Raw genomic sequence first — 14299 nt, 5'->3', positions numbered from 1 at the left:
GCAGGACTGCTTTTCACCCTGAATGGAGAAAACGAAGGCTCTTGTCTGTTTTGAGTTAGAGGGGAAAACCTTTCCCTGAAATACACTTCCAGCAGGACTCCTGGGTCTGCTGCTGTGTTACGCCGTACCCTTGGGCAAGCTTGGATGCAGGAGCCACTGGACATTTCTGATAGGTGACACCTAACACTCAAGCTACGAACAAGCTGCACCTGGTCTCAAAAAATATAATTAACACAAAAAAACCACCAGTTCTGCAGCAAAAGCGCGGTCAGTATAGCTTGTGTCCTCAGGAGGGGGTTCTGCTGGCAGAGCTGTTGGTCAGGGACTACGTGTCTTCGCAGCCAACGAAGGCAGCTCTGCTGGCAGAAGCCCTACCTGAAAATCCCCCGCATCAGCGCGGATGGACTCCTGCGGTCGGCCAAGCGCGTCAGCCTGTTTTCCCCAGGTGGGACCGAGAAACAACGTGTCCAATTTAGCGAAGAGCCCAGAGCCAGTGGGAAGAACTTGCCGGAAGACCCTGAGCTTGGCAGGGAGGCAAACAAGAGAGCCCAGGAGGCTGCGATGCCCTGCCGTCCTCAGCCCAGCCTAGCAAAACATCCCATCTGTTCAATCTCAAAACTGAAAAAGAGAAAGCAACGAGTACATCTTTACCCATTTTCTTAGGCAGCAAGTACACATCTTGCTTGTAGCGGCCTTCGGGAGCGTTGTAGAGCTCTATCAAAGCCAAAGCCTGGATGGAGAAGACACTTAGGTAAGTAACTGCTGCCCGCTATGGAGCGAGATGCTGCTTTCAACTCAGCCCAAACCCTACTCGCCTGCGTGGTGGCAGTGATGGACAAGACGAAGGTGGGGACGGTGGAGCAGCTCAGGTTCAGCAGGCGGCCCTGGGAAGCAAAAATGGGTTGTTATCTCAACACGGCACCAAAAACCAGTTTAGAACCCTACAGAAGGTACCAGAACCACCGGTGAAATGCGTCCCTCCTGGGATGAAACACCATTTATCACATGCACTTGAATCCCAAGATACTGGTTGTCCCTGTGACTCAGTAAAATGTTTTAGAAGTGAAAATCTGATAAAATACCCTGTGGGAGACACCCTGGAGTGGGATAAAGGAAAACACAGGAGCTTTTCTGCGTTCCAGTAACTCATGGGCCAAAACAGAGTTACACCAAGCCTTTCAACCAGAGGGACCGTTGAGCTGCTGAGGCCCGAGGACGTGATTTCTGGACGCACTTCAGCTCCACCGCTCATCCAGCCCTTGTTTTCTTCCTCCGCAAGCAGAGAACAGGTTGCAATTCCTGCTCCTTTGCCTGCAACTCACCTCCGCCAGAAGGACTATTCTCTTCCCGTCTGGCCAGATGACATGGTCCACCTGGGACCTCACCCTCTCCCAGGTCAGCTCGGGTGTACGCAGGCTTGCCTGAAACACGGTGTCAAAATAGTTAAAGCACTGGCAAAAGATCAAAACCCAGAAGCTACATAATAGGAATGAAAAGAGGAAGCAACTCGCTGACATTGTCCTGGGCTTATAGTTTCCTTTGGGTCCGGTCGCAGTCCCAGACCAATGAAACCTTTATGAATCATAACCTGGAACTATTTTTATGATTACAATACATCAAAGCTCCAGCAACAACTATTGTTCAAGCTCTTCTGGCTGAAGAGGATTCACGGTCACCAACTAAACTGTGCATGGCTGCGGTCACTTCTTTCCAGCACAGAAAATGGCTTTAAACCCACAGCTTTGGCTGAGCAATTCTCCACTGACCTTCAGACAAGACTCTCCTGTTTTTCTACTCATCTCTGAGCACAGACGAGCAGATTTCAGCACCATTCGGCACAGCGCGGTGGGGTTGAGCGTGCTGCGTTGCACCGAGCTGAACTCTTGGCTGGGTCTTAATGGTATAATAACACAAAAGCAGAGGGACTGGGCTGGAGAGGGCGATTCAGTGACTCTCTAGGGGAAGGAATGAGGCTGGTGGAGACCAGACGCTGTGCTAGAAGCTGAAACAATTTGTCTGGCTCGCTGGCATCGTTTGGGATCGCAGGAATGATGACGACATGGCTGCCAGCGTCTGCTGAGACACGGGGAGCGATGGATTATTTTATCTCCTCCCAGGTGCTTGCTCAAGCGGCACGGGTCAGACACGGCTGCCGAAGGGTCCTGAAAGCACTGTCATCCCACCCCGTGCCATCCCTGTTCCCGACACACGTCCCTGCGCTCACCACATCGATCTCGGTGTTGGAGTGCCCCATGTTGCAGACGATGCAGCTGTTCTTCATCCGATCCAGGTGTTCCCTGGTCACCACATTCTTGTTGCCTGCCAAACAGCGATATCCGTAATAAATACCCATGGTCACTTTCCCCACCTTTTTGCCTTTTCCTTTGGAAAAAGATGGACCCGATTATGGGGTGCGCATCTCTGACGACCCCTCCTCCTGCCTCGGGGACCGCGTACCTGTGCAGGTGATGACGATGTCAACTTGTCTGATGACTTCATTGAGTTTCACAAGCCGGAATCCATCCATGCTAAGAGGAGAGGGGGGGAAAAGTAGTCTGAGAAGCAGCAAAACCATGCCAAAAATAGAAAAAAACCCATCAAGTGATTCTCAGATACTCATTTTAACTTTCTAATGACAGACTGGAAAACAGCAAGGCAGTATGCGAAGGGCCGGGTACCCCAAGCCATTAGGAGGGTTTCCGGAGTCAACCTGGAGGATTTGGGACTGTTGTGGGCAGAAGTGAAAAGAGATTTGAGGGGGTTCACATTTTCTGTCAAGGCCTCCGCATCTGCAAATCTCCATTTGCAATCGAGATGGCTTTTTTTAAAGCTGCTACTCCTGCAAAGTATATCCAGAAGATGCAGATACGCCCTCCTGCTGCAGAATCCTTTCTGATATGGATTTAGATCATCTTAAAAAAACCCCAAACACTCCAAACCCACAGATGCCTGTCGTTAACCTTGCAATCCATATTTAGGCACCTCCACGGTCTTTAGAAGTGCTGAGCACTCAGCAAGTCTTTCCTGACTTCACCGAGCAAGGTGTATTCAACGCATCGGATAACAAGGGCAGGATATTTTTTAGGATTTGTTGACAGTCCTCCCGAGAACTTACTTCTGTGACTCTCACAAGCCGCAAAATCATAGTTACTATAAAAAAAAAAGTATTTTTTTTCTGCTGTATGTCCCATTTACTCTGTTTCCCACCCCCCTGCAAACTCCTTACGAGAGGGGCCGCACGGTGTTGCCTTATGGGGAGTCAGGGAAGGGGTTGCTGCAGACGACCAAATTCACAATTAAGGATGCGGGTGCTGGATGTGCCACTTGTGGAGGTTGCAAAGCAAACTGAAAGTTGATCAGCTCTGCTAATTAAGCAGGGCTCATTAGTTTTCTCACCGCGATAACCCTTTGAAAGCTTGCTGTTAGGAAGAGGCTGCGGGTTTAATAAGGCTCCGGGCGTTTTTGGGACTCTGCTTTCATAGTCACGTCCCATCTCGCACCTTGGGATGCAGAAGCAGCATCTCTGCACCAAAACAACCTTTACCTGGAGGAAATGAGGTTGGGTATGATTGCAACATGCCCGTGTGAAGGGACAGCCGTGTGCTTTCAGCCCTGCGTCGGGGTACCGGCATTAGCAAGGAGAGGTTTGTGAGGGGCAGGTGATCACAGAAACCAAAATACCCCTCGGGTGAGGTGTGTGCACAGCTCAGTAAAGCTTGAGTTTGCTCTCCAAAGGTCGCAGTTCACTCCCAACATCCTTTCAAGCCATATCATTAAACTCTTTCAAGCCACATGATTGAACTCTTGGCCACCGTGGTTATGACTATGGAAGCTGGCACGTGGGATACAGATAAACTGGGTGATGCTTTAGTGCAGGAACCCTTTTCTGGCCGTAGGAGAGAGCTGTGGGTCCCTCTGAGGGTGCAGAGAAGCCACGAACCCCTCACCAGAATCCCTCTCGGGAGGGACCACTGCCAAGTGGTTTCTGGCCATGGTTTTCCTGAAAAAAAAGCCTAAAGAAGAAGCCGGGCTCAGTGCAACTGCTTACCACGCCTGGAGGGCACAGATCGGATCGATCTCCGTCACATACACTATGGAGCCCATGGCCTTCAAGGCAGCACAGCAGCCCTTTCCAACCTGGGGACGGAGAAGAGCACAGAGGAAGAGTGAGATGCCGAGAGCTCGGAAGACGCCGAGCATCAATACGTCCGCGGGAAGCGTATAGGGGACGTACAACTCCGGGCGTCTCTTCTGCAGCCGCAAGGCCCTTTGTAACCCTCTTAGCAGCTCTGGTTGCATATACTCAATTCTTGGGTGCGTGAAATTCCTGGATTTGGAGTAATCTAGGCCCTGAGTCAGGCCCAACTTAGCTAAGAGAGGCGCTAAAAAAAATATAAAAGTGCCGTTGATTTTGGTCCCAGGGAGTTCTTTTCCCCCAAAACCATCCTGGTATCTAGAAAGCACCATGATAACAACAGATTACACTTATCTCAGGGAAAGTTTAAGAGGCTCTTGTAACCTTTACTCTATTTAGGAAGCTTAACGGTTTAATCTCTGAGGGTTAATGAGCTTCAACCTTTACACAGCACATACGGTGCAGCTCGCAGGGGAATTCAGGGGAACAGTTAAATGACCGAGGGTTCCCAAAAAATGCGATTACATGTGAGAAAATTGTCCCATTTCAGCTCTTTGGAAAAAAAATAAAAGAAACCCAGTACAGCACCCACAGCACAGCCCACCATAACTGCTTCCAACAAGAACCCTCAAAGGGTGAATATCCCCATCCTTGAGAGAGGATTCCTCCATTTGGGGGTGAAAGCACAGGGGTTAGTCAAGATTAACTTCTTTCTTGACCAGCTTCAGCATGCACCGCTGCGGCTGCACAGTACATCTGCAGAACCCAGCCTCTGAATATTTTAATATTATATTAAATAGAATATAACATATAAATATTGTCTATAAATATATATACATAATATTAACATATAATAATATCTGAATATTTAAATGGTCAGATATGAAAGATATTCAGAATACTTAACACTCATGTATTTTAAGATTCATGTTTGGTATCTGTTTAACACTAAAGAAATATACTGGAAATCATGGAAAAAAACCCTTCAGTTTTGGCAGACCCGTTGGGTTTGAAGCTACCTGCAGATGCAGAGAAAAGCCACGGGGACAGAAAAGCCCCGTCGGATAAAGCCATGCAGAGGATGCGCCCATTCTACATGCGGCACCCGCACGTAAAGTATGAACCCCTTACCTCCCCGTAGCCACAAACCACTACTTGCTTCCCTCCAAACATCATGTCTGTTGTCCTTTTAAGGCTAAGAAAAAAAGAAAAAAAAAACAATTAAAGGCCAGCAGTAAGATCTGTTCCACTGACGACGCTGTGAAGGACAGTGGTCCTCAGTTTGCTAAACACCATGGTGGTATCCTGTATCCCTGAGGACACCAGCAATTCTGGGTGCAGAGAGGACCCAAAAAGCACCTAAAACCTGACTTTTTCCTTTGGCAAGAGTGGGTGCTACCAGTGAAACGCAACAAAGAGGACGGATTTAGCGTTTGGATCCCTTTTCTGTTGGTTTTCTTTGTTGGATCCCTTTGTTTTGGTACTCGACAAATATTTAAAACGTTTTCCAAAAATATTTCTTTCTTAAGGGTTTTTTTTTAAAATCAAAATGCCCCACAGAAATAACTACAGAAGAAGCAGGAAAGTGGTAATTCACTGCCAGAATCCCAGTGCTTTCCACAAATAAAGCGCTCCTTTCCACTCGGTTTCCTTCTGGTTTCTCCCTAAGAGTGCCCTACATTAGAGGCTATTTTTAGCACATGAGTAAATAGGTTAGCAGTGCAGGGAAGGTGAAATTCCCTTACATTTCCAAGAGAATTTAGATAAAAACCACAGCAGATTTAATTGCAGCTCTGCTCAGATTTCCCGTGGCCCTGTTTTAGATGCCTGGGCCAGACTTAACTCAAATCCCAACTTCCCTACCCATGAGGTCCATCATCCATCACAACTGAAGACAACAAGATAAAGGAGATTTTAAAGATTTTGACATTTCTTAGCCACTGACAGCACCCACTACGCATGGAACACGGAGCTAAAAGTTGCATCATCGGACACTCAAAATCTGGGGGCAACTCTTGACCAGGCAGCTGACCCCCACGACAGAGGCTGCCCTGCATGTCTTGAACCCTGTGACCACAGAGCGGAGGCATGGCCATAATAAAGAAGGAAGGGCTACTTAATTAGAAGAATTACTTCATCAAGACGTTTTCATAGAATCACAGAATGGTTTGGGTCGGAAGAGACCTTTAAAGACCATCTAGTCCAACCCCCTGCCATGGGCAGGGACATCTTCAACTAGATCAGGTTGCTCAGAGCCCCATCCAACCTGACCTGGAATGTTTCCAGGGATGGGGCATCGACCACCTCTCTGGGCAACCTGTGTCAACGTCTCACCACACTCATGTTTCCCGTTATTGCTTCTAGCAAAGTCCAGTTAGCGACGCGTTGCATGTTGGAGTACGCTGCTCCACATCACAGCTTCACAGATTGTCCGTACTTTGGAGACCAGCTGATGATTTTGATTCAACTTTTCCAGTTTTGATGGGCAGGAAGAGCAAGAAACCACTGGCTGTTTGCAGTGCCAGCTTCTGTAATAAAACATCGTGGCATGGAAGAGCCAGATACCATCACTGCTGAGTTGACAAGGAGCCCCAAATTTAGTCTTTTAGAACAATGTGTGATGGAAATGTGGAGAAGAAACTGCACATGTTGCAGATCACCCAGGGAAGCGTATTCACTGGTTTGCTAACTCATATGGCACTGGTAGACATTTTAAAGATCATCTTCATGCCCGTGTGTTGGGACACATAGGTTTTACAAACATGAGTCTTCTTCACTTCTCCTGGTCAAGATGACCACTACCAAGAAGACCACTTCAAAGCCGAGGTGACAAATGAGGCACTCTACTACAAATCCCACAAAGATTTGGAAGAAAGGTGTTAGAGCAGAGTCCGTCATCAACAGGGAAGCCTAGGTCTCTGAGATCCTCTGGTACTACCGGACTGAAGGCAGTGGTAGCACAGCTGAACACCAATAGCACTGCCAGACGGACTTTGATTAAACAGAAGGAGTCATTTCTACGTCGGCAAGGAACAAGAGAACTGCAGATCTCGGGACTTGTTTAAACGTTAAGCCATACCAAGTTATCAACATGAAAGAAGTCTTTTCTCTTGAAGTAGGCTGTCTTCTCCATGGAGGGTTTCTCCTCTGCACCACAGCTACCTGGCACAGCGCAGGGAATCTTTTCTCTGGTAGTCATCTCACCAGCATCAATGCCGGTCCGGAAAGTCAAATTTGACCGTGCTTCTGTGCTTCCTTGTCTGCTGGGACCACCACCAGATGCAGTATGTCATAGTCTGAACTGTAAGAATAAAATTTGTCCTAATCTCGCTTGGCTTTGACAAAATTTGGTGGTGGAGGTGGTGGAGACACGGACACCCAATTCCATCAAAATAAAGGAAAAAAAAAAGGGAGTGGGAGAGAAAAAAACCCCAATCACTGAGATTTACACTCTCAGTGTAAATCACAGCTTCAAGTATTTTGCACTGCATCTCAAGACCAACAGTCTCAGAAGGTACATCATGTTCCTGGTGCCCACGTATCCGTCAACGACTGATTCCTGTCCGATCCTAAAAAGTACAGCACCATCAGGATGCTGCAGAGCTGCTCCCAGTCCCACGGTCTGCCTGCTGGGATTTTTTTGGGGGAAGGGAGCACAGAGTGATGCAAACACTCTTCTGCTTGCTTGTATGGCATGTGGCTGTAAATCCCACAGGATCAGGGTGGGGAGAGGTGGATAAAGCAATCATCATCCCTGTCATTCCCTTCTGCACCTATTTATTAAGCCCAGCGGAAGGACAGGGTTTAATCCTCAGACTCAAGTCTACACTTTGGACACGCAACTGTTACGGCATAAAGTCTTGGTCTACCACAACCTCTTCTGTTTTCTTTCTTTTGGTTTATTGTATATTCACAGGAGAGGATAAAAAAAGGAAACTAGAAAGGCAAAAAATGTTGTGATGAAGTAGTCGGTTGACTCACAGACACGCAAGAGACACAGATGGGTTTTATCCTGATGCCACAAAGGATGGGAAGGAGTATCGTAGCCATATGTGAGGACTTCAGAAGTCCTCACACAGGAGTACAAGAAGCTGCAGGGCTTGAAGACAGCTCCAGTCACGCTCACAGAGAAGAGAAAATGCGTGCGAGTCACCTACACATACAGAAGGGCAACATCATAAAGACACAGTGAGCTCCCTTGAAGGGCACTGGGAAGTGTCTTACATCACCATGGCTAATAAAATATTTGATGTGTCTTCCACACACACTGCGAAAAGACAAGACATACTTTCCACAAAAAGAGGAGCAGAGGCAGAATTTAAGTGATCTGCCCCATGCATACACGTAGCTGGGTTAAAAATATTGAATCCAGACTTCTAGAGATGCTAAGGTCTTTGCTGCAAGATCATTCTCCTACAAACACAAGATTCAATGTGTGCATATGTTTGTAGAGCTTTACGTACAGTTGTACAAATAAGTCTTAGGACCTTCTGACCTGTAGAGACACAGCTGCTGTCTCAAAATGCCTTGCAGATTCCCATCTATGATACAAATAGGATGGACCAGAGGTAATAAATGGTCTAAAAGGATCTAAAGTGGCAGGTAGGACAGACCCACGGACCCCGTGGGTCTGACACAACCCGAGCAAGGGACGCAGCCCCATTTGGGTGGCCATGTACGTACCCGTCTAGGATGGACTCTCTGCAGCAGTACAGGTTGTCAAACTTCTGCTTTGTGACTGAGTCATTGACATTCATGGCTGGGACGCAGAGCTTCCCCGCTTTGGACAACTGGTACAACCTGTTACAAATACAGGAAGAAACAGATGATCAATGGAAAAATATTACCCTACGCTCTACTGTTGTGTGCTCTCGAGGACTTGTTTCGCTGGAGTAAGCAGTACCCATCTGGAGGGTCAAAGATAACCGCTTAATAAGGAGCTCCTTATTTCAGGAGGAGAAATAGCACTCTTCCTTCCACAGACGTTCGCACCCGTTTCCCTCCCCTACTGAAGAACTACCAGGTTGGCCAGAGGCATTTCCCAAAAAAGCCAAATAGGAGAGATCAGAAAGTGCTCTAGACTCCATGTGCCTCATAACTGTTGATATTACAACCATCCTCTGATGTCCTCAAAAAGACAAAACCCCCAAATCCTGATTCAGATAACATAAGATGAGAGCTCCTGTAATTCCTCAAGCTCTTACAGCTCAAGACAAAGAGAAACGGCCACAGAAGAGTAACATTCACAGCAATGTGAAGCTGCTGCGATCAACACCTGCCACAAAACATCCATTTGAACAGCAGTAGGAGTATAATCACCAAGATGTAGTACAAGAAGTAACCAGAGCAGGGAAGACACCAACCTGACCTCCTGCTTCTGAGAGCAGACTGAACTGGCAGAGGCAAAACCACTAAAAATGAATCTAAACGCTACACTACGGCTATGAAGAGAATCTGAAAGTCATCTTCCCTGCTCCAGACCTGGGGAAGGAGAACCTGCTCCCTCGGTCAGTCTCTACAAACCGCCTCCAGGTTTCTCTCCAGTCTCACTTTGTCATCTGGGGAACCTCAGTCCCCACGTCGTCTGTCCCCTGGAGCTAAGGGGCACGCGTTCCCCGCACGCACGCATCGATACCACCAACCTCAGAAAACAACCTTGCTCCTGGCACGAGACCGCGGGGAACTATTTTTAACATTGCTTTGTTTTTGCCAAATGGGGAACAATTCCTAATGCTCAAAATATTATCAGGTCCTTTTCTTGACCCCACTGGCTGCAAACCTGAATCAGTCACTTCCTTGTTTCAAATATTTCGTTTCCTTGTTTCGAGGGCTGCCCACACCTCTGACCAAACTCTCAGCCAGCTCCAAGAGCTGCAGCCGAGCCTTTCTCCCTGCAAAAATAAAGAAAAAAGCAGAGTCTGCTGCAATTCAACTCAGTCCCCTATTTTCTGTCACCTGTGAAACCATTAACGCCACTGGAAAAGCACCTCTGATGATACCTTTCCTAACCCTGGGAGCCACGTCTCCCATCACAGTTCTGCTTCTGCGGCAGACCAATGGGTGTCACTCAGTTATACGGCTGCATCTATGTGGGTCTCCCTTTCTCCCAACTAGAGACTCATTTCCTCTTCCCAAATCTCACTTCTTCCCATAGATTGAGTTTAGGACTATGCTTTTGTCCATCTCCAAAGCCCACCCCTTCTTGTGCAACACCCTTACCCCGTCCTTTTTTCATCTGCAAAACGAGGTGAGATAACTATCGTCCCTGTTTCCCAGCTGGAAAACCAAGACCTTGTGTACTTTTTCCAGCTGCACAATGGTCAGTCGGTGCTTCTATTCCTCGTCTGAAATTCAGAGCAGTAGCTCCATATTGCTTTCTCTATACGAGAGATTTAAAACAGCTCTTATGGAAAAGCCAAGCCCAAGCTGAAGGAAAACCACGGAGCACCTAACAGGAGGCTCAACATTCAGCTGATTCTGTGGCATCTTACAGCTTGGGGATCTTTTGCTACCAGTGCTCTGAGGCAGAAGACGCTTTTGTCCAAACATCTCCGTGCTCACAGTCCAGCCTGTCCCGTTACCTGTGGACACCAGTCACGCTCTCCTCTACTATCCCCTTGATCTTCTTAAACATGTTGGGATATTTCTTGTAAATCCAGTGAGTCAGATCTCCTCCGTCATCCAAGATCTGTAATAAAAACGACGACAAAGTCACTGCTCCGAAGATCCAGTAGGGCCTGCTGACCCCAAAAGGGTACAAGGGATAAATCACACGCTCAAATCATTCCTAATCAAGCCCATGTTTTGGCATCTCAAATACCACATCTTGACAGCTTAGGTGAGACTACTCTGCTTGACTATTCAGCACAGGAGTGCTGCTTCATCGATATTGTGCCAGAAAGGCAATAGGTCAGACAAACACGACAGACCTTGATGTTTATAATGAGACCAGGGGAAACACAGAAAATTGCTGTGGAAGCTCCTCTCTCCCCATCGCCCCGAAGCACAGAGGGAAAAAAGGCTTTGAACTATACACAGTCATCAGCTTTTTTAATATGACTGTTAATGGAGCACAGAGGAGGACTGAGGAGAAGGAGGAGGGTGCAGAGCCACTAATGCCAATTATAATGCAACTGCATCATAAAACACTGCGTATTAAAAATAGTGAACCTCTTTTAGACAACAGCTTTGGGTCTGTGCCCATTTCATCTGGCTTTGAACCTCAAACTCAGAAGTACGAAACTCTTCTTTATCAGATCATGAGTCTCCCGAGCCACCCATTTCCTCCTAATGACACATTTCAGGGCGGTGGAGAAAGCCAGAGACTTACTGCTTTAATAAAAAAACATTAAAGATGAGCAAGTAAAGGTGCCCTTTGAAAAAATGCTGTGGAAAGGACAGACATGAAAACGATTTGGTCACAGAAATCTAAAAATTGCAGTGAAAAGAGATGTCTGAGAGCTTGTCTGTTCTCTGCTGGTGTTATAATCATCCAGCACAGGGAAATACCTGGTAATGGCTTTAGACATGAAAGTCGTTAACACTGCTAAAAGTCTAACACGTACATCCAGATACACCTTTGCATGGGTTGATGTATTCAGGAATTTTTGTGACGTGCTATAGTGTTGCCAGGACAATCAACGACTTTAAGCCAAGGCTTATTTTTTACCTCTGTAAGTACAGAAACTCTGATAATTACAGAATATGTCACTGCTCATGATAGCCAGTGGAGTTCATTAAGAGATTCGTTGTTTGTGCCCTACACACCTTCCTCATAATGAACGTGGCCACAGTCCCAACCACTCTGGGTCATCCCCTGCTACATCTCAGCACACAGCCACACCCGAGGAGGGTGCTGAGCTCTAAATGCTTCAAAGAGGGACCCACTGGGGTACCATAAAGAGGTGTCTGGGAAAGAAGGAAGGATACAAGAAAAGAGAACCCCCAAAGAAGTGCATTTCCCCACGTCCTCCTCCTGCCACCCAGGTGGTCTCAGGTGGCCCAAGTGGTCCCCAAGCAAGGTGGGAAATGTGACAACCCCCATTAGACTCAGACTCAAGAAAAAACAGGGAGCAGATTTCACTGGGTGGTAGGTAAAGTGCCAAGGGCCTGTGCTAACTGGACAGGCTGAGAGCACGTTGCCCCATGTTATTATTATTATTATTATTATTTATTATTATCATCATCCTGTTCGCGTGTTCCCTACACCAACATCAAAGACTTCTGACTGCATCATCATCATCCTCCTCCTCTTTGAATGTTTCCTATCACCATCATCATCTTTGCATGTCCCCTACACCAACGTCAAAGACTTCTGACGGCATCATCATCATCCTCCTCCTCTTTGAATGTTTCCTATCACCATCATCATCTTTGCATGTCCCCTACACCAACGTCAAAGACTTCTGACTGCATCACCATCATCCTCCTCTTTGAACGTTTCCTATCATCTTTGCATGTCCCCTAGACCAACGTCAAAGACTTCTGACTGCATCACCATCATCCTCCTCTTTGAACGTTTCCTATCATCTTTGCATGTCCCCTAGACCAACGTCAAAGACTTCTGACAGCATCACCATCATCCTCATCCTCTTTGCATGTTCCCTACCCCAACGTTCAAGACTTCTGACTGCCAACCCGGTCCTTATTAACCTACTGGTGTGGCGTGCAGGTGTCCTAAAATACAAACGTCAAACCTCGGCAGAAGCATCTCTGCTCGTTGGCCCGTGGTGGAGCTCATCAGGGACCCTCTGCCGCACGCGTCTGCCGCTCTCCCACCCAGGAGAAATTAACACTCCCACCACCCTCCTGTGGCAGAAGCCCCACTGCGGGCACAAAGACAACATTCCTGAGCTGTCACGACACGATGTGATGGAGCCACCACTCTGACATCTGTGGGCAAAGAGTTGCTTGGAAATGCTACGTACTCTCACAAACTTTTTCTCTCTAAATTGCATGATTTTCCACTGAAGATGAATGCTGTGGGTAGCAGCTGCTCCTCCACGAATGTCTGGAAAGCACATGGTGTCCTGCCAGAGCAGAGCATGCATCCTCCATGCAGATCCCACTCTTGAGTCTCCAGGGAACCCCCAGATCCACCTCCCGTTCGCAGGCTGGGAAGCGGAGGCAGGTAAGGGTTAAGAGGGCTGAGAAGCTCTCCTGGGCCAGCTGAGGTAGGAATTCAGCAGCCTGGCTCCCAGGACGTCTTCATTTCATTAATCCCCATTTAATAGGGCACATAATCCTCTTTTTAAGAGAGAATTCTGGGGGTTGGCAGTTTCCTCTTTCCTAGGAGGGCAGGCGATGACAAAAAACCCCAACAAATCAATAGAAAAACTGGTTTTTGATGGAAAGTCACCTTTGTGTGGCAGCCCTGAACGGCCAACAGCAAAGCCCGTGGTATGTGCCCCATATTCCTGCAGTTTTCTCAGCTTTACACAAGTTATTTGCCTTCATTCGAATTCTTCCCAGGCAGATTTTTTTTCTGGGAAAAAGCCTTTATTTGACATGCAAAGAATTTTTCGTACAGAAAACCAGCAGTTCTAGATGTGAGCCTTGCTCTGCCTCTCGGCGCTGCTGCCGCCTGACGCCCACCGAGAGGCACGATCTGCAAACCAACACTGCCGGCTGCGGTTCATCAACCTCCCTCTTGATTTTGGCACTTTCATCTTGGAGCAGAGAATGCTGTAAAAAACATCTTCCTATCAGCCCGTGCCTGCAGGGACATTTCTCTCTTTGGAGATGGGATCATCCTCTGACCCAAGCACTGGGAGATATCTAGTCCTGCTCCTCCACAGCAATACTCACCCTGAATTTTTATGATTTTTGATTGATTTGGTGTATCCGTTTCCCGTTGGTAGGTGTTTCTCTCTCAGTGCTTTTCTCTCCAAGTAACCAATTTCACATTGCTGTCTGCACAGAAGGGCTGTGACTTCTCACTCCCTCAGTCCTTCCATTTCATGTTTTCTCCAGCAGAAAATCTCTGTCTCTTCCATGAAAGAAACTGGTGTTTCAGGGTGTCATTTTACAACCTCTTTAAACCCATCTAAGAGCATGCCACCGAATGTCTCGCCCTGTCCCCCTTCCAACTCTGTTGGGGCAACAGCCGATACGGTGGGGCTGATCTCGCCAAAACCAAGCTGATTAGAATTAGCTAGGATCAGC

General features: G+C 47.4%; 1 protein-coding gene across 1 annotated transcript in view; it reads right to left on the bottom strand.

Annotated features, from left to right (window-relative positions):
* Window positions 1–14299, bottom strand: part of AHCYL2 (adenosylhomocysteinase like 2) — a 108554-nt gene that overhangs the window by 4742 nt on the left and 89513 nt on the right. The window contains exons 7-15 of the mRNA XM_059816154.1: window positions 10717–10823; window positions 8819–8935; window positions 5267–5330; window positions 4049–4137; window positions 2458–2528; window positions 2225–2319; window positions 1323–1421; window positions 816–884; window positions 652–730 (exon numbers count right to left, since the gene is read on the bottom strand). Coding sequence (XP_059672137.1) covers window positions 652–730; window positions 816–884; window positions 1323–1421; window positions 2225–2319; window positions 2458–2528; window positions 4049–4137; window positions 5267–5330; window positions 8819–8935; window positions 10717–10823 — 790 coding nt within the window. The remainder of the gene's footprint in view (window positions 1–651; window positions 731–815; window positions 885–1322; window positions 1422–2224; window positions 2320–2457; window positions 2529–4048; window positions 4138–5266; window positions 5331–8818; window positions 8936–10716; window positions 10824–14299) is intronic.

Source organism: Gavia stellata, chromosome 4, assembly GCF_030936135.1.
Source record: "Gavia stellata isolate bGavSte3 chromosome 4, bGavSte3.hap2, whole genome shotgun sequence".
NCBI classification, from domain to species: domain Eukaryota; kingdom Metazoa; phylum Chordata; class Aves; order Gaviiformes; family Gaviidae; genus Gavia; species Gavia stellata.
This window is presented reverse-complemented; position numbering and strand designations above follow the sequence as displayed.